This window comes from Physeter macrocephalus, chromosome 14, assembly GCF_002837175.3.
Source record: "Physeter macrocephalus isolate SW-GA chromosome 14, ASM283717v5, whole genome shotgun sequence".
Lineage (NCBI taxonomy): Eukaryota > Metazoa > Chordata > Mammalia > Artiodactyla > Physeteridae > Physeter > Physeter macrocephalus.
In genome coordinates, this window is record NC_041227.1 from 14928017 (window position 1) to 14947210 (window position 19194).

Sequence of the window (19194 nt, forward strand, 5' to 3'; positions counted from 1 at the left end):
TCGTTTATAGTTTCCTTTGCTGTGCAAAAGCTTTTAAGTTTCATTAGGTCCCATTTGTTTATTTTTGTTTTTATTTCCATTACTCTGGGAGGTGGGTCATAAAAGATCTTGCTGTGATTTATGTGGAAGAGTGTTCTTCCTATGTTTTCCTCTAAGAGTTTTATAGTGTCCAGTCTTACATTTAGGTCTCTAATCCATTTTGAGTTTATTTTTGTGTATGGTATTAGGGAGTGTTCTAATTTCATTCTTTTACATGTAGCTGTCCAGTTTTCCCAGCATCACTTATTGAAGAGACTGTCTTTTCTCCATTGTATATCCATGCCTCTTTTGTCCTAGATTAGTTGACCACAGGTGCGTGGGTTTACCTCTGGGCTTTCTATCCTGTTCCATTGATCTATATTTCTGTTTTTGTGCCAGTACCATATAGTCTTGATTATTGTAGCTTTGTAGTATAGTCTGAGGTCAGGGAGTCTGATTCCTCCAACACTGTTTTTTTTTTTTTCAGGATTGCTTTGGCTTCATCTCAGTCTTCTAACAAGATCCCCAGGTGGTTTGTGGGTTAAGGTTGAGAAGCTCTGGCTTAACGGTAGTAATGTTCCAGAGCTAACACTATACAGAGCACTTGCTACGTGCGGGCACTGTGCTAAGTGTTTTTACACGTATTGACTCATTTAATTCTCCCAGTAACCTGTTAACCCTGGAACTGTTAATATCCTCATGTTACAGACGAGGAAATGAAAGCCAAAAGAGGTTAATTAATTTGCCCAAGGTCACACAGCCAGTAAGTGACTTCAGTTTTGGGGATTCAAATCTAGCATTTGGAGTCTGCCCTTACCCATTCTACTCAACTCTTTCCCTCCTTTAATGGCTGCGTCTGTCAAGATTTCTGGAGGTGGATGCTTCCAGGATGGTTTGGTGGCTCAGCGAGTCTGTCTTTTCCCTCTGTAGGCCTCAGCATGGTGGACCGATCCTGGTTTATCCCCTGGGACTGGGGAAGGGTTTTCTCTTCCAGTGCCCCTTTCTGCCTAATTGAAAATTTGGTTCTGTATGTTAAGGATGGAAGGGAACAGTTATGGGTTGGGCAACCATCCAAGCTCCCACTCCCACCCCCGCCCCAAACAGGCCCGTCTCCCCTAGATAAAGGGCAAGGATTCAAGCCCCCTGAGAAAGGACCATGAGAACAGTACCTCCCCAGACCCCTCATCAATCCTGAGATACTCCCTGGTGACCATCTACTTCAGTTTGGGTTCCCTAGAACCAGACCCAAGACATGGATTTGAGTGCAAGCAGTTTACTTGGAAGGTGATTCTGGAAAACCACGGTGGAGGGGCCCGTAAGAGAGATAGGGCAGGGGAGGCATCCAATAACATGTGTGTTGAGAAGCCAGCTGCCACTGTGGGCATCCGGAGCTTAATCCTGATGGGGACTCTAGGAGTCAGTGTGGCACAGGTGCCTGAGAGTCATTTCCTGGGAGGGAGCTGGAGTATTTATACTCCCACTCTCATCGGTTACTGGTTGATGGATGTTCACGTTTAACTCTCCTGCCCTTCCTGTGGCAACGAGGGCTCTGGAGACCAGAGAAGTTTCTTAGGGGCCAGAGAAACATAGCCAGAGGAATGAGGGTGCCAACAGCTAGAAGTCACTGAGCACTGACATGGTGAGGATCAGGACATGTGGGACACAGCAGCAGCGTCTGCTGTGCTTTCTGAGTGCACAGCGCCACCATCTCCCAGATGCCCGAACCAGACGACTCTCCCAGACACCTCCTGCTCTCTCGCACTCCATATCCAGTCCATGATTGGGCTCTACCATTTCACTCCTAATTGTCTTTGACTCCATCCACTCCCCTCCCCTCGCCCAGCCATTAGGCCACTCATCACTCTTGCCTGGATACCTGCAAGTCTCCTTTTTGGTCTAAACTGCACAGTCTGTCACTCAGCACTTATTTCCTCTGGATTCTGCCAGCTTCCCCCAGTCTGCAGCTGTGTGCCCCCTGCTCCACCACTGAACCTCTTACACTTCCCTCCATCTCACCTCCAGATCTTTGCATACATTGCTCCCTCTACCTGGCACTCCCTTTCCTACCCCTGCTCCCTCTTTGCCCTCTGACTCATTCTTCCTCCAGATCTCAGCTAAGAACATAAGCTGTATCTCATGTGCCAACTTCAGCTAATTGATAGTGGCTCCCTGGAGTGCTGTGTTGAGAAGGATTCTGAAGTACGGTCTGGGCTTGGCAGGAGTGTTGAGGTTGATTGGCAATGTCTGTCCTGGGAGTGGGCATGAGAAGTGGAACGGCACAGGTCTGCCATTCCTCTGGCTGCATCAGCAGCTTCCACAGCCTGTTCTTCCCCCACCGCAGCACCCAGCAGTCTGTCTTACTTGTAACCTGTGTGTCTTGTCTGTCCTACTAGACACTGAGTTTGGTGCCTGCTCAGCACAGGGCCTGGCCCACAGGAGATGCCCCACAAATTTGGATGAGTAATAGGTGGAGACTACGTGCAGAAGTACATACACACACTTGCCTCTCCTTCCCGCCCCTCCCCAGCCTCCTTCATCACAGACCCAGGGTCTCAGCATCCTCCCCATAAACCCGAAGCTCTCCAGGCTGGCTGTTGGTGCCCCTCCTCCTCCTTGCCTCTGCCCCTTGTTGTCCTGTGGTGTCTGGGTCATCAGCATCCTGCTCCCCAGGTGTCTGGGTCACGGTGCCCACAGCTCTGGAGAGCAGAGTGTGAGCCGATGGCAGGGCCACTGCACCCGGCCTCAGGGTGGCTTCCTGTCAAGGCTGTTTCAGTCATCACCAAAGGCCCAGGAGGATGGGTGGGTGGTCAGAACCCCCTTTCCCGTTCCCACCTCTGCTACATAGCAGTCATCGTGCCTGAAGGACAAGCAGGACAGATGTGGCCATGGGCTAGGAGTTGGGGATTTGTTTGCTTCTGTTTTATAAGCACCAGTATTGGTTGAGCACTTGACTGCACCACATTCTCTTCTAAGGCGTTCATCTCATACAGCAGCACCAAGGGTGGCCTACCATTGTTCATTCCTACTTCACCGAAAAGGAAACCCAGGCTCTGAGTGGTGAAGAATGTGTCTCTACAACCAGTGAGTGGGGGGGAATCAGGATCAAATCCAGGCCTGCCTGACCCCAGAGCGTGGACTGCAAATCCCTGTGCTCTGCCCCGGCTAAGGTCCCCTCAGGACACAGAGACAGTGTAGCAGAGAGGTAGAGTAGGTGGACCCCGGAACCAGACTCCCAGGTTCAAAGCCCAGGTCTGCCGCTTACCAGCAGCATGATCCTGGTCGGGTTACTTAACTTTTCTGTGCCTTGGTTTCCCCTTCTGGAAAGTGGGTATTAATAATAAGTACCGAGCTTGCACGGCACTGTTAAATGAGGTTTAAATGAGTTAATATGGATAACTTAGTACTATCAGTGCTTGGCTCATGGCAAGCTTTTGATCAATAAACGATAAATCAAATCCCTGGCTTCACGCCTAGGAGCTACGCTCTCGTGGCCCGGGATGGGGGGAGGGGTAGATTTGGGAATGTCTTGAATCCTTGAGAAGCTGGAGTCAGGATTGTGTGATGCTGTGTATCCTGGCATACAGTCAATTCTGCTGCAGTGCTTGTTTTGAAAACGCAAATTTGTTCCAACACGAAGTATTCTGGAATAATTTGAGCACAATATAAATTTCGCCTTTGCTCAGGTGTGATTTCATCCACGAGAAACACGAGGTGAACTCGGGAAACTGCACCCATATAGGAATGCACAAAACATACTCCTCGCTTCCTTCTGCTCCCTCAGTCCCCCCCCACACACACACCTGGTGTTACAGCTTCCCACCCGTCCGTTTCAGACAGCCCTCTGTCGCCACATTGCAGTAACTCACACTGCAGACCTGCTGACACTCATTTCCAAAAGCAAGCGTCAGGCTGTCTTCAAGGTAAAGCACCATATTTATTGTAGTATCTATGCGTTTCTTAACCATTTTACGGGTATAAGACTGTGCTACCATTTTTTATTATGTCCCTGTCCTCTTTTTTTTTTTTGATACACTTTTTGGGTGTTGTGCCCCTAACCATATTTTTCCCATAAGCTCGGTGTTTGACTGCAGGACTTTGCACTGCACTGTGGTTTTTAGGAATGTATGTTTTGCGTTACAGCAGAACCGACTGTATTGCAGGCTCAGCGAGGCTGTGGGAGGGTGGATGGATGGACGATGGACATGTGGGGGCAGGTGGTGAATGGATGGACAGAGAGCCCGTGAACCTTTCAGAACCACATAACCCATACTCACCACGAGGGCTGGGCTGCCTTTTAATTTCTGATGAGTTGAGACAGACGATCCATCTGGAAAGGAGAGTAGAAGTCGAAACCCCCAAATAACCCAATTATTTCTTTAACCATTGAGAACACGGGAAAACCAGAGGCCAAACTGAGCTCAAAGGTTAATAATAAAAGACAAGTGGGTTTCAACTTCACAAACAAAACTAACAGGATTTGAAAGGCAGGAAATCTCATTTCACCAATAACACAAAATAAAAGGCCAGCAAAACAGACGTTTTAATCCCATTTCAGGTCTCTGCCTCCGCCTGGTGGCATGTGTCCCTTGGAAGAATCAGCTGCTGTAGCCACCCTGCTCATCCTCCCACCCCGCCCCAGATGACCTGGGCTTTTTGTCTCAGGCATCCAGATGCTGCACTTCCTAATAGGTCTGGAATTGGAAGTGCCATGAAAACACCACAGAGAGGGAGAAGAGGCTCTCCCAAGCCAGGCAGCAGGGACCCGCTAGCCACAGCATCTCAATCCTTTATTCATTCAGCAGATGCTGTGTGCTAGGCCCTTTGCTAAGCACCTTGCCTGCGTCATCCTGTTGACTCCCCAACAGCTCAGCCAGGTGACTATAATTCATTTCCATTTTACACATGCAGCTCAGAGAGATTACCAAACTTACCTCAGGTTGCACAGCCCTGGAACCCGAGGTCTGTATTATGCCGAGTTCAGTCTCAACCAGTATATTTTCCCAGTTTGGGGACAGCCCAAGGGTTTGGCAGTAAACATCTATTGGGTTCCTACTGCATAAGGCATGGTCTAAGTAGCAGCAAGTATGTGGCATTTCCTAATTCAGCACACTCTTTCCTACCCCTCTGGGAACGGATCCTATAAGCAGAGATTTCCAAAACATTTAAAACTGGTACAGCACAGGCACCCAGCAGTGGAAGGGCTGCACTCTGTCTCTAGGGTGGGTGTGGGCTCGTTTGCAGGTAAGAAGATTCAAGTGCAGAGGCACCAGCAGCTGGCCAGAGGTCACACAGCAGGCGCTTGAGCAGCGAGGAGCAGGCTCAGCTCTGACTTTGTATCCTCTGCCTTCTGTCCTTCTCCAGGGATGTCCCCGAGGTGGAGCGGGGTCTCTGATGCAGTTGGTCCCCTGGCCAGCAGGGACCTACCTCCATTTCATTCTTCCTCCCTCCAGCCCCATGGAGGATGGGACGACCCGCTCAGGGTTTCTGGGGAGTCAGCCTGGTTCCTTGGCAGCCAGCGAGACACCCTGGGATGGGAAATCAGGCCGCCACCCAGATATTATAAACAATTACCGCTGGTCACCAGGCCTGCCAGTTCCCCATTGTCTGCTCACAATCCCACCAGGAACTGGGGAGCAGACAATGACGATGTTGGAGGAAACTTTCAGTTTCAGGCTGAAGAAGGCCTTGCTCTGCCTTGGGGGGCTGGGCCCCTTCAGTGCCTTACATCCCACAAGGTACCGCTATTTCTCGAGCTTTTAGAGTCCAGACCCTCCTAAGAGGATGGATTCCGGACCCTCAGGAGGCTGGGGTGGAAAAGAAATGGGCATGGAGGAAAGGCCGGGTCACCAGCTGTGAGCGAGTCCAGGTCTTAGCTTTCGTGCTGTTAATTTAGGTTCTTTGGGTTTGCAAGCATAGCAGGTATCCATTTCTGGCCCCAGGTAATTAAGTTATTTTTTCCATACTTTCTCTATAACACCGTTGCATAATTGTAGAGATAATAGATTCGGAAGCTTGACTGCCTGGGTTCCAATACTACTCTGCCATATCTTAGTTTGGCCCTCTCCCAGGTGCAGTGGGAACGTGCGTCCCTCTCCAGGGTGTGGAGGGACACACAGAGCCTCAGAGATGCTCCAGAGTCATTTGACAAGACACTAGACAACATTTCTGCAAAGCATCGCGCCCTTTTCTCAGCTGCACCCAATAAGAAGCATGGGCACGAGTCCCCTCTGCTTTCAAAGTCCCCAGACCTCTGTGGAGTTTCCCGTCATCCCTTAGCACTGCCAGCCCAGCCCGGGGACCCAGACCTTCCTCAGGTCTCTTCCCTCCCTGCCTGACCCCCTCTGCTCGCCCAGGCTGGGGATTTGGGGTTGGTTTGTTTACTCACGGGCAGGGCAGCCAGGTTTTGCACCTCTCCTTCCAAGACTGCTGCTTCTTAGGTTTGAAACTCAAAAGCTAAGAATCTGACTGTCTTGTTCTCTGCATCCTACAGGGTCATCCCTTCTCTGAGGCAGTAGACCTAGGATACCGTGGCTCCTGCCTGAATGGGGAAAGGGTGGCAGCAGGTAGTAGGAAATCATGAAAATGAAAAATGTACTCTCAAATTATTATCCTTGCATTGACTCTGCCAATAACTTAAGTCAAAACAGAATTTGTTGGAATGATTCTGGGACATCTCACGTGCTTGAGGAAAGAACTGGGTGGACAGGACTGGGTGGCTAGTAGTTTGGGGCTCTTTTCGAGGACAGGCCATTCACACGGCTCAGTTCTCATGACTGTTGGTCTCCGGGCTTCTCTTTTATTTCCCAGAGAGAGTCTTTGCTTGACTGAGCTTGGGTCAGCTGTCTGACCCTGGGTCCATCAGCTCTGGCCAGGGGACAGGGTCACTGCATTCATTAGTCAAACCAGTTGCTGTAACTAGCCTCTTCAATCAATGACTTATGGCTTAATGACAATGACTTAATACAGACATTTGTATTTTGCTCATGCAGACTTCAGTGCAGGTGTTTCTGGTCATTGCACCCAGCCAGGCTCCTTTATTCTTGTCTTTTTTTTTTTTTTTTAATCCAATACGTGTTTATAATTCCTCTACTGTCAGATATTTAGATTGTTTCCATTTTTACTATTATAAGTCATCCGTGGCTAAATACAGTCCTTTTCTCCTCAATATCCAAAAGCCTAAAACAGTTGATTTCCCTCTTTTCTTCCTGGATCTCTGTCCTTTCCTGTCTTCTGTGACATTGTATACACCTGCAGCATAGACCTTCTCCAAGGTCCTGAACTATACTCTTGCCCCTGCCTTGTCTCAGTCACCCTCCTGAGCGGGAGAGAAGTACTTACTCTCTCCTGCTCCTCACTAGGCTCCTTTACTCTTGTGGTTTCACCATCCTGAGGACCTCAGGACCCTCTGCTGGTGACTCTGGTCATGATAGAGAGAAGATAGTATGTGGGAGGTGACCTTCCCTCCTCTCCCCTTGTTGCTGGACCCTGTGTATCCTTTGACCCCCAGTTCAAATTCTCCTCTCCTGGTCCATTCTGGGCCACTGCAGCCAGCAGTGATTCCTCTCTTCTGATGACCCCTGGGCTCCCACAACCCGAAGTGGGCGGGTAGAGGACTGGTTGTGCCTCATAAGAAGACAGTAGTCTTTTTTAGTTGTTTCTTTGGGGGGCAATATGTTTGTTTGCTCAGCAGAATGGTAAGCTGTTTGTGCACAGAGTCTTCTCTTGTTTCTTCCCCCAGCTTGCTTGGAATTTTATACATAAAGGTCAAATAGTCTTGGGTGACATGAATTGGGCAGTGGCCTCGTATAGTAGCAGGCACTGCCATCATATAGCCCTCGGACAGGTGTCTTTCTCACTCCTGGCCTCAGTCTTCCAATCTATGAAATAGGGAGTCTGCTGGGTTGGAGGACACCTTCCTGTAACTTTGCAGAGCCAGCAGGTATATCCTTTGCCAACTGTGAGGTTTTGTGAATTAGCAATGAGGTGTAAAGGCAGGCAGCTGTGGTTCAAGCACTAAGGAGTATGTCTAGGGTGTGAAGAGCTGGGTACAGGCAGAGAAGACCATGAGTGAATTGTTCTCTCTGAAGAACTGGGGAAAAGGTAGACTAGCAGAGTGGTTTGGAAGCGGAAGGGGGCACCCTCGGAGTGGAACCAGGGACCCCCACCTCCCTTGGATACTCCTCCTGCTCCTTCAAGGCCGAGAGCCCAGCAGGTTCCCTGAGAAGGGAGCTTGGGGCAGGGTGGCAGCTGCTCTCAGGCTGGGGAACAAAGTGTTCAGTGCCCTTGGGGCCCAAGGCAGGCTCCCCTTCCTGTTCAAAAAGCCCCTGGCTGCTGCTGTGAAACCCAGCTCACAGTACGTGCTTATTAAAAGTTAGCTGTTACTCTTGGAGCATGCCCAGGTGGAAAGTCACCTGAGGTTGGCCTTAGAAGTGTTGTATCCAAGTGCTGAGTCTGCCCTGTGAGTTCTAGCTTTAGGTTGGCCTGAACCTGCTTCCTCATCTCAATAATGCTGATAAAGTCAAAACAAAACAAAACAAAACAAAACAAAACCAACCTCCTTTGTTTGTGGCAGGGTTCCTATGAGAATGCTTTGCTCCTAAAGGTAATAGGGGCACATCAGGCATGGTACTTAGTGCCTGATCTCATTAAATATAACAGACCTAGGAGATGGGAAAGAAAAAACTAAAATTGGTTTCAGCAAAATAATATAATAATAATTGTTGTTGTTGTTGAATTATGTAACCAAAAAAAAAAAATGTATCTCTTGCTTCAGGCAGAGTTTGATCCAGGAGGTCACGCAGTGCCACCTGTGTGATGTCTTCCTTCATGGGCTCCAGATGGCAGCAAGAGAGCTGCCAGAGGCTCCAGTTTTCTGTCTTAGGTTCAAATCTGATGGGAAGAGAGAGCTTCTCGCTTCCTACAGTTCGAAGAAATCTTCCCGGGCAGATTCTTGTGAGCTGCATTGGGCCACACGCCCAACTCTGAGCCGGTCACTGGCTAAGGAAGGAACGGCTTGATTGGCTAGGCTGAGCCTACGCCAGCCTCTGGAACCAGGTCTGCTCTGCTCCATGGGAATCAATGCCTTGGCGGAAGGGGCTCCCCAAAGGAGAATTGAGGTCTTGTTCCCAAAGGAAGGCGAGTGGACATTGGGCAGCTCTATGGCAAGAACAAGTGAACCTCGGAGGCTGAGCCACCGGCGCCGTGCATCTCAAACTGTCCAGTGCAAACAAGTTTTCTGGGGCTTGTGTTAAAAGCCAGTTGCTGATTCAGCAGCTGGGGAGTGGAGTGGGCCTCAATTCCCTTTCTAATCAGCTCCCGGGTGATGCTGCTGGTGTCTGGACCACACTTTGAGTATCGCAGCTCTCACCCACAGAGCCAGGCATTGACAAACATCATCTCCCGTGAGTCCTACAGCCACCCCGAGAGGCGGGTGTCACCATACCCATTTCATGGAGGGGGAACCTGAGGCTCGGCGAGGAGAGGTAGGACAGGGAAAGGTATAGGACACAGAAGCTAAGCCCTGGAATTTTGGAGTCAGAGCTGAGATTTTAGGGCCATTAAAGTAGAAAGGAGGCAGAGATAGGACAGCGGTCTGCCTGAGGCTGGGTGATGGATGTGGACAGCATCGCTGTGGAATGAGGGCCATTCTGGAGCTGATTGCCTGAGTCATCAGAGTCCTCAGTCGGCCCCTGGGAACGTCTGCTTTTGTCTCATTCTTTCTTCTTGCAGCCTAAACTATGGGGGAGTTTGCCTGGCATCGGATGCCCAGTTCAGTGACTTCCTGGGCAGCATGGGGCCAGCACAGTTTGTGGGCCGCCAGACCCTGGCCACCACGCCGATGGGTGAGTGTCCCAAGACCTGATCCAAATGTTGGGGGGTCCCCACCAGAAGCCCCGTGTCCCTCCCTCCTTCCCCTCTGTCTTGGCTTCATCTGCTGAGCACCCAGCCCGGAGCCCAGTTCATACCTGCCAGGCGCTCCACAGAGCCCGGGCGCTTGGCGCGGGAGTTGTTCTGGTCTTGTTCGCGGTTGGGAGCAGGGGGAAGGGATCTCATCCCTCAGCGGAGAGGAGGAGCTGAGTCCTTGATGGAGCTCCCAAGCCACTTCCCAGTCTCAGCTCTTGGGGCCTGCTGCAGGGGATGTGGAGATCGGCTTGCAGGAGCGGAACGGTCAGCTCGAAGTGGACATCATCCAGGCTCGGGGACTGACGGCCAAGCCAGGCTCCAAGACACTGCCAGGTGTGGAGGCTGCCCTCCCGTCTGCAAGGTGGGGGGGTGGAGGTCGGGGGGATGTCCTGAGGGCTGTCTGGGTCTAGAAGAGAGAAAATTGGGTCCAGCTCTGGGGGATCCCTCAGTCCCAAAGCGAGTGACTCTTGTGTAACTGGTGATTTAGGATTTTTTTCTGGAGACCCAGTTGAAATTGTCCGTTGACCTTGTCAGCCTTCCTGACTGGACTGAGCTCCTGGGGGGCAGGCACTGTCTTTTCTGTTTATGGTTCTACCCTAGCGGCTGGTAGGGCTCATGGAATACCGTGGGTGCTCAGCAAACATCTGAGTGAATGGGTCAACCATGAATATATAAGCCCGGGAAGGGTGGGCCAGCCAGGGCCTGAGAGAGGGAAAGGGTGAGCAAAGGAAGGGGGAGGCAGGCAGGACCACCCGAGGGGGCCGAGTAGGCCCCAGCTAACCCTGGCTGCACCCCACCACCTACCCCCACCTGCCCCTGTTGCCTCTTCTGCAGACCCCCTGGGGGGGACTCTGATCCCCAGCAGCGGGTCCCTCTGCTGCGCCCTTCGCCCACCATTTGGGGCTCAGGCTAGAACTCATCCTGCTGGCCTCTGTCCCCAGCGGCCTACATCAAAGCCTACCTGCTAGAGAACGGCATCTGCATTGCCAAGAAGAAGACCAAAGTCGCTCGCAAGTCGCTGGACCCGCTGTATAACCAGGTGCTGCTGTTTCCCGAGAGTCCCCAGGGCAAAGTCCTGCAGGTGAGGGGCTCGGGGGTGGGGCAGGGTGCAGTATCAGAGGGAGAAGGAGGCGCTTCTTGGGGGTGGGGGGCTCCCTGCAGGGCCTCATCTGGAGGAAGTAGAGCACTGTGGTTAACCTGAGCGCCACCACTTGCTGCATGACTTTGAGCAAGTTCTTTCTGAGCCTCAGGCTTCTTCATCTGTAAAATGCGGATACAAACGGTCCGCACTGATAATGTTACTGTGAGAGTGGAATGTGTGCTTTGTGCAAGAAGAGTGTTTGCAAGTTTGGCTCCACGAGTGGCTGCCGTTAACATCATCATCACCACCACCACCGCCACCACCACCAACCTCTGGAGGCCAGGGGCTTGGCGTGAAGCACAATGGCAATAGATAGACTGAGAGCCTTTGGAGGATCCAGAGAGGTCTTTGGCTCCGTGGATTTTAGGAGGATCCTGGAGCTAGAAACAGCTGCCCATCATGGGGTCGGCAAGGCCCGGGTTGGATGCCTGCAGGAGCCCTATGCCTGCTCTCTCAGAGCTGCTATTTGGACACCTCTAGCTTATACCTCAATTTCTTGCTCCTAACCTGGGCAGGCAGAGCAAACAAGGGTAGGGCCAAGGTGTTACAAGTCGCCAAGACAGTGGGACTTTTGCCAAACTGGGAAGCCCAGGTCATGTCTAGGGCATAGTCTTTCAACTTGTGGGTCGAGACCCATCAGTGAGCTGTGAAATCAATTTAGTGGGTCTCAACAAGTATCTTTTTTTGATGGAATGGAATAGGAAATAGGAAAGAAATAGGAAATAGGACTAGGAAAGGTAAGTCTTAGTAAGATAAGTCTTATTTGGTGGAGCACTTGCCTCAATTATGAATCCCATGTGTTTACTGGGTGATGATATAAATGTCTGTCTTGCTGTATATACTGGTCAAAAAAGTTTGGAAAAACCCTTCTGGTCTAAAGACATTCAGAGACAATTTCAAACAACCAGAAGACCATCTGGGGCCCACATCTGGTCCACTGGACAAAGGTTTGTGCATTTTGGCCTGAGCATCTTCGGAGGAGCTCCAGAGCACATCCCTATCTGGGATGCGGAGGGAGTGGGGAAACAGAAATCTGACATGGGGTCCTCGCTACTGAGCCGTCTGACTAATGTCAGAGCAGGACAGACCCACTGCAATTGAGGAATGCCAGTTGTATTAGTCTGCTAAGGCTGCCATAACAAAGTACCACAGACTGGGGGGCTTAACCAACAGAAATGTATTTCTTACAGCTCTGGAGGCCAGAAGTCCAAGATCAAGGTGTCACAGGTTATGTTTCCTGAGGCCTCCTTGGGCTGCAGACGGCCACCTTCTTGCTGTGTGCTCACATGGTCTTTTTTCTACATACGGACATTCCTGGTGTCTAGCTGTGTGTCCTAATCTCCTGTTCTTACAACAACACCAGTTAAAACCACAACCACCCTAACGGCCTCATTTTAATGTAATCACCTTCTCAAAGGACCAGTCTCCAAATACAGTCACATTATGGGGTTAGGGCTTCAACATGAATTTGAGGGAACACAGTTCAGCCCATAGCACCAGTGAAAACAGACCCATCCGCACACCAGACATGAGCTTCTGATCAGCTGCCTAAGGGGTGTTGAAGAATTATTAGTTGAGTGACCTCGGACAAATGATTTAACCTCCCTGAGCCCCAGTTTAAACAGCTGTGAAACTGGAATCCTTTTTTGTAGGGTTGTTGGGAAGGTTGAATCTAAGGCTGGTTTAGCCTTAGAACAGTTCCTGACATGCAGTAACCAATAGCAGTGGCCCATGTTGTTTGCATCTTACCCTGCATGCTTGAAGAACGTCTTACAGCTTACAGCGAGCTTTCACATCCATTATCTCCTGTGATCCTCGCTTGCCAGGTAAGCTGAGTGCAGGTGATTCCATTTACAAGCAAGAACTCTGAGACTGTGTGAGGCTAAACGACCTTGCCCAAAACCACCCAGCCAGCACTGGGATTAGAACCTGCGCGTGTCTGACCCTAAAGCCTGTACATTAAGACAACAGGCTCTATGAGTGATAAGCCAGCCCACCTTTGGAGAGGGGCACAGTTAGAACCTGAGGTGCCGGAGAGCAAATGAGGGTCCTGTAGCCACAGACCATCCATCTGGCCACTCTAAGAGAGGAGGTTGACCAAGAAATGAGGAAGGCACTGCAAAAAATAGTCTGTTGGAAAAAAGGAAGGAGGCTACCATGTACACTATACACGTAGCAGCCACTTTTTAAAAAATTGAAGTAGAGTTGACTTACAATATTGTGTTAGTTTCAAGTGTATAGCAAAGTGATTCAGTTATTTTTTTCAGATTATATTCTACTATAGGTTATTATATGATATTGAGTATTCTTGTTGCTTATCTATTTTATATATAGTAGTTTGTATCTGTTAATCCCATACTCCTAATTTATCCCTCCCTCCCTCCCTCCCTCTCCCCTTTGGTAACCATAAATTTGTTTTCTATGTCTGTGAGTCTATTTCTGTTTTGTAGATAGGTTCATTTGTGTCATATTTTAGATTCCCCATATAAGTGATATCATATAGTATTCGTCTTTGATTCACTTCACTAAGTACAATATTCTCTGGGTCCATCCATGTTGCTGCAAATGGCAATATTTCATTCTTTTTTATGGCTGAGTAATATTCCAGTGTGTGTGTGTGTGTGTGTGTGTGTGTGTGTGTGTGTGTGTGTGTGTGTACACCACATCTTCTTAAGCCAATTGTCTGTTGATGGGCACTTGGGTTGTTTCCATGTCTTGACCATCGTAAATAGAGCTTCTGTGAACATTGGAGGTGCATGTGTCTTTTCAAATTAGAGTTTTCATCTTTTCTGGATATATACACCCAAGAGTGGGATTACTAGATCGTATGGTAGCTCTATTTTTAGTTTTTTAAGGAACCGCCGTACTGTTCTCCATAGTGGTTGCACCAATTTACATTCCCACCAACAGTGGAGGAGGGTTCCCTTTTCTCCACACCCTCTCCAGCATTTATTACTATTATTTTTTAATATATATAAAATTTATTTTATTTATTTATTTATTTTTGGCTGCATTGGGTCTTCGTTGCTGCACATGGGCTTTTCTGTAGTTGCGGCGAGCGGGGGCTACTCTTCGTTGCTTTGCACAGGCTCCTCATTGCGCTGGCTTCTCCTGTTGCAGAGCACGGGCTCTAGGCACGTGGGCTTCAGTAGTTGTGGCTCACAGGCTCTAGAGCGCAGGCTCAGTAGTTGTGGCGCACAGGCTTAGTTGCTCCGCGGCATGTGGGATCTTCCCGGACCAGGGCTCGAACCCACGTCCCCTGCATTGGCAGGCGGATTCTTAACCACTGCGCCACCCGGGAAGCCCGCATTTATTATTTGTAGACTTTTTGACGATAGCCATTCTGACCAGTGTAAGGTAATAGCTCGTTGTAGTTTTGAATTTTTCTAATAATTAGGGATGAGCATCTTTTCATGTGCCTATTGGCCATCTGTATGTCTTCTTCGGAAAAAAAATAGTCTGTTTGGGTCTTCTGCCCATTTTTTGATTGGGTTGTTTTTTTCAATATTGCGTTGTATGAGCTGTTTATGTATTTTGGATATTAACCCCTTGTCGGTCATATCATTTGCAAGTATTTTCTACCATTTCTGTAGATTGCCTTTTTGGTTTTTTGATGGTTTCCTTTGCTGTACAAAAGCTTTTAAGTTTGATTAGGTCCCATTTGTTTATTTTTGCTTTTATTTCCTTTGCCGTGAGAGACTGATCTAAGAAAATATCGCTACGATTTATGTCAGAGAATGTTTTACCTAAGTTCTTTTCTGGGAGTTTTGTGGTGTCATGTCTTACACTTAGGTCTTTAAACCATTTTGAGTTTATTTTTGTTTGTGGTGTGAGAGAGTGTTCTAATTTCATTGATTTACATGCAGCTGTCCCACTAGTCACTTTTGAAAACTTTGTTTCCGAGGATCTGGAAGCAGAGGGCCTTTTGGGGGGTAGGGTGGCAGGTAGGACACTCATAATGTAGGGTCAGCCCTCAAGGCTTGGACTCAGAGATGGGGCGTTTGGAGGATGGACAGAAATGGCAAGACCAGAGGCAGGAAGCCAGTCATCCAGGGACCGATAATGGTGGCCCTGGAGCCAGGAGAATATGGTGGGACTTGAGCCATTTTAGGCGGTAGAATTCTCTGGACTCGGAGACGAATGGGGCGTGGGGTGACCCCAGCTTCTGGTTCTGGGCCCGTGAGTGGCACTGGCAGGATTTGAACCACTGTGTCTCTTGCCCTGCAGGTGATCGTGTGGGGGAACTACGGGCGGATGGAGCGGAAGCAGTTCATGGGTGTGGCCCGCGTACTGCTGGAGGAGCTGGACTTGACCACCCTGGCCGTGGGCTGGTACAAGCTCTTCCCCACCTCCTCCATGGTGGACCCAGCTACGGGCCCCCTGCTCCGGCAGGCATCCCAGCTGTCCCTTGAGAGCACCGTGGGGCCCTGCGGCGAGCGATCTTAGTGCCAGGGAGGGGGAGGGGCTCCCCAAGATGGTCTGGAGACCGCCCAGCCCCGACCTGGGACCCCAGGCCCAGGGGCACATTGGACAGAGGAGGATGGGGTTCTCTCCCCACAGCGGGGAAGCAGAACGGGGAGACCTGCCCCCTCAGGGCCCCTCCTCACCCCTTCTTTGCCTCCTATCCCCTGAGACCTTCCCTCTCCCGATGGGATTGGCTGCACTTTTGACTTGGCTGGTTCTTGACCTGGTGGATGTGGCTGCAATCCGGAGAAAGGAAAGACCGAGGTGGCAGAGCAAACCATCCTCCTGCCCCAGACACTGTCCGACCGCTCCCCCTTTTTGCCTCCTTGGAAGCTCGCTGCCCGGAGCCAAGTCCAGAACCCAGCGGCCATCTCCATGGTGCCAATTACCAGCAAGTGTCTTTCCTGCGGCACCGGGTTCAGGCAGCTACTCCTGCCCCAAAGCCTATGGGGCAGCTTTGCAAGGATCCGGAGCCAGCTCCGGGGGACCTTAAGCCCCCGACTTGAAGAGGAGCTCAGGCCTCCCTCCACCTGCCCGTGGAAGGAGCTTTGCCGCAGCCTGTTCGAGTCCATCTGTCCGTCCCCTGCCTGCCCCTCTTATGGTGGCTCTAGGACTTGGGGTCCTTCAGGGACCAGAGGACAGGAGGGGTGGGTGCCCTGGGCCTGGCACAGACCCCCAGGGTACCTGCCTCTGTGAGATTGCAACAACCTAGTTTGCAAACCGTTAGTGGACTGGACAGAACTCTGTCGCCTGTGTTTTAGCAGAGGAGCTGTGGGGCCCCGATTTTTGAGAACCCCAGCTCCAGAGAGCTCACCGTCTCTGAATTTGGGGGATGCGGGATTGGAGAGGGAGTCTGAGGAAAGCTGGGCTTGGGACTGGTGGTGCCCAGGCGAGGGTTTCCCAAGTAGGAGAATCCCACCTTGCTGGATGAGGTCAAAGGTTATCTTGTCTGGCCCTCTGCCTCCAGGCTAAGGGTCTGGGGAGGCAACAGAGCTCCCCAATTTTAGTCTTTTTAAACAAACTATCCTATACTAAGGGCAAAACCCACTGCCCCAGCCTCAGTGACCTTGGCTCAAGGAGAGAGAGAGAGTGAGGAGTGGCCTGAGTGTGAGAAGTGCGAGATTCCTTCTCGAGCAGGCCTGGGGCCCTCCCCAGGGCCTTCACAAGCCCTTTTGCATGCTGGGGAGGACGCAGGCTGGCCCCCCCTCTCTAGAAGCACATTTCTGCCACCTCCCCTGGGAGGCGCCCAGCCACCCACTCCCCATACCCCCCTCATTACCCAGTCCTGCTGTGTAGGGCATAGTCCTGGTTAGCCGGGTAGGGTTAGTGTGCCAGGCCCTGTGCCTGGTCTTAGCTCACACACAGTCCTTACAGAGTCCCCAGATGGGGCGAGAGGAGATGGAGTGCATTCCAGGAGACGGCCTTTTCCCTCCTCGATGGCCTGGCCTGGGCCTGGATCTGGAGCCTGGTTCACACGGGAGGCCGCCCTCCCCCCGCCCCGCCCCCCTCTCCTCCCCTCTTCTCCCTCCCCCTCCCCTCCCCCTTCTCCCCCTCCTTCCTCCCCCTCCCCATGTAGAGTTGTAGCCAGAGCTGCCCATGATACTCAGATGTTCTGATTTATTACCCTTGGTACTGATTTTATTTAGGAAGCACTCCTGAGGATGTGAGCCTTGGCAGAGGGTCCTGGGCTCCATCAGGGGAGGTGGTTTTCCACTGGGGATGCCCGGCTGTGTTGAGTCCCACCTTGCTCCCAGTCCCCCTCTAGGCTATTGACCAGGTGATTCCTTCCACCTGGAGCGCCCCCCCCCAACCTCAGCCTGTTTGAGCCCCAGGCACCCTTTAAAGTTCTGGATGAGGTATAGCGCCCCCATGCTCTGGGAAGGGGAGATGGAGGTGCCCCTTTGATCCAGGAGGCCTTCAGACCTTCCTGGGATTGTGGTGGCTGCAATCCCAAGGCTGGGGCAGGAGGCAGCGGGGCTCTGGAGGCCCAGAATCAGCGCCTCCCCCGTGTGTTTTTTTTAAACCAGTGTGATTTTTCTGCCGTTCGTTTATTACTCACCATTCGTAATATTTTGAGCCAGGAGAGCGCCTTCTCTCTCCAGCTGTCACTGCTCTGGTAGTTCAGGGGTAGCTTTTCAAAGACAGGGCGGAGCCTGGCTGTTTCAACCAGAGAGAGGAGGGGTGTGTGTGGTCTGTGCGCCCCAGTGTGAGCCTGCCCTCGGGTGTCTGCACAGCCTTTATAAAGAGAGAGAGCGTGCTCCAAAGCAATAACATCCAGAGGGTGGTCACCGAGGGCCCCCCTCAATGACTTTCTTGTTTGTTCTGTGAATTCTCAGCTCACCTCCTAGAGGGGTGGGCTGGGGTGAGGGCTGGAGCCCTCTTTCTTTGTATCATCGTTGTGAGCACATGGCCACCTTCCAAGGGGCCCCGACCATTTGGCGTGGGAACCACCGTCTGTCCTCACCAAGGGATGGGGGTTTGGGGAGGGGTGACTATTCTCATCATTAGCTTTGGGGAACATTCAAGCCTGCTCCTGTCTGATCCTTTGCCAGCTCAAACTCCCCCATTTGGAGAAGAGCAGAGAGGGTGGAGCTGGGGGGATTAGGAGTCGGGGGGCTGGGGTCTCTAGGGGACGATTCTTTTTTCAATCCCTGGGCCAGAGGTCACATGCAGGGGTACGGTGGGAGGGAGTCATCTCCACTTTCCTTCTCCAGAATCTGCCTGTCGCACTAAAGCGAAAGGGGCTTTGGGACCATTAGTGAAGTCATTTCCATCTTACAAAGAGATCACAGGCCTCTGGGGTCACCTGTGAGTTTATGGCACCCCCAGCCTGGGCCTCCTCCTCCCACCAGAGGCTGAGCTGGAGCCAGGGCAGGACCAGCTGGGGCCACCATTTCCCACAATATTTCCTCCGTCCTTTTCTCTGTGTCCTTCTCCCAGGGGCCTTGAAAAGATGGGCAGTGCCAACTGTAGCCCATCTGAGAGGGGAGGAAACAGGCTCAGAATCAGTAAGTGACCTGCCCAAGATGAGACCCCTCAGCGAGTGAGCCAAAACGAGGGCTCCACTGTCCCTCCTTTGTGGGACAGAAGACCATCACTCCAGGGCACATCTGCCATGATAAATATTTGTGACCTTTAAGGCCTGGGCCACCCAGCCCTGCTTGGTTCCATCTTGCTGGGCCAGTAACTTTTCTGGTCCTGGGTTTGGAGGAAGGGGTTGCCATAGAGACCTCGCTCTCCTGGGGGTCTGGCCTGACTGACCGAGACTGTGCAGGATTTGGTCCAGGCCTTGATGTCCAAGCGGAGACTCCCGCCAAGGGGCCACAACCCCTCCGAGACCAACCCGAGGGAGGCAAGACACTGGTTCCTCCCTGGGGCTGTGCGGGAGTGAGCTGGCTGTGGTACACCCCATCTTAAGGAAATCCTCACCAGACCTTCAGATATAATAACAGCTGATCTTCCTGTAGTGCTTTTCAAACTTTTTTTGTTTTCAGAGTGCTTTTACCTTGCGTGTAACCTCACAAGAGCCCCTGGGCAGTCGGTGGGCACCTGTATTATCAGCCCCATTTTACAGAAGAGGAAGCTGAGGCCCTGGGAGGGGGAGGCACCTGCTAAGGTCCCACTGTGAGCTGGCGGCTGAGCCTGGATGAGAACTCAGTTCTCCAACA

The 19194-nt window shown here is 51.4% G+C and overlaps 1 protein-coding gene across 2 annotated transcripts in view; it reads left to right on the top strand.

Annotated features, from left to right (window-relative positions):
• Positions 1 to 15508, top strand: part of RIMS4 (regulating synaptic membrane exocytosis 4) — a 65335-nt gene extending 49827 nt beyond the window's left edge. For both annotated transcript variants that reach the window (XM_007122999.1, XM_007123000.1), the window contains exons 3-6: positions 9748 to 9860; positions 10153 to 10254; positions 10863 to 11002; positions 15290 to 15508. In XM_007122999.1, the coding sequence (XP_007123061.1) occupies positions 9748 to 9860; positions 10153 to 10254; positions 10863 to 11002; positions 15290 to 15508 (574 nt within the window). The remainder of the gene's footprint in view (positions 1 to 9747; positions 9861 to 10152; positions 10255 to 10862; positions 11003 to 15289) is intronic.
• The last annotated feature ends 3686 nt before the right edge of the window (positions 15509 to 19194 follow it).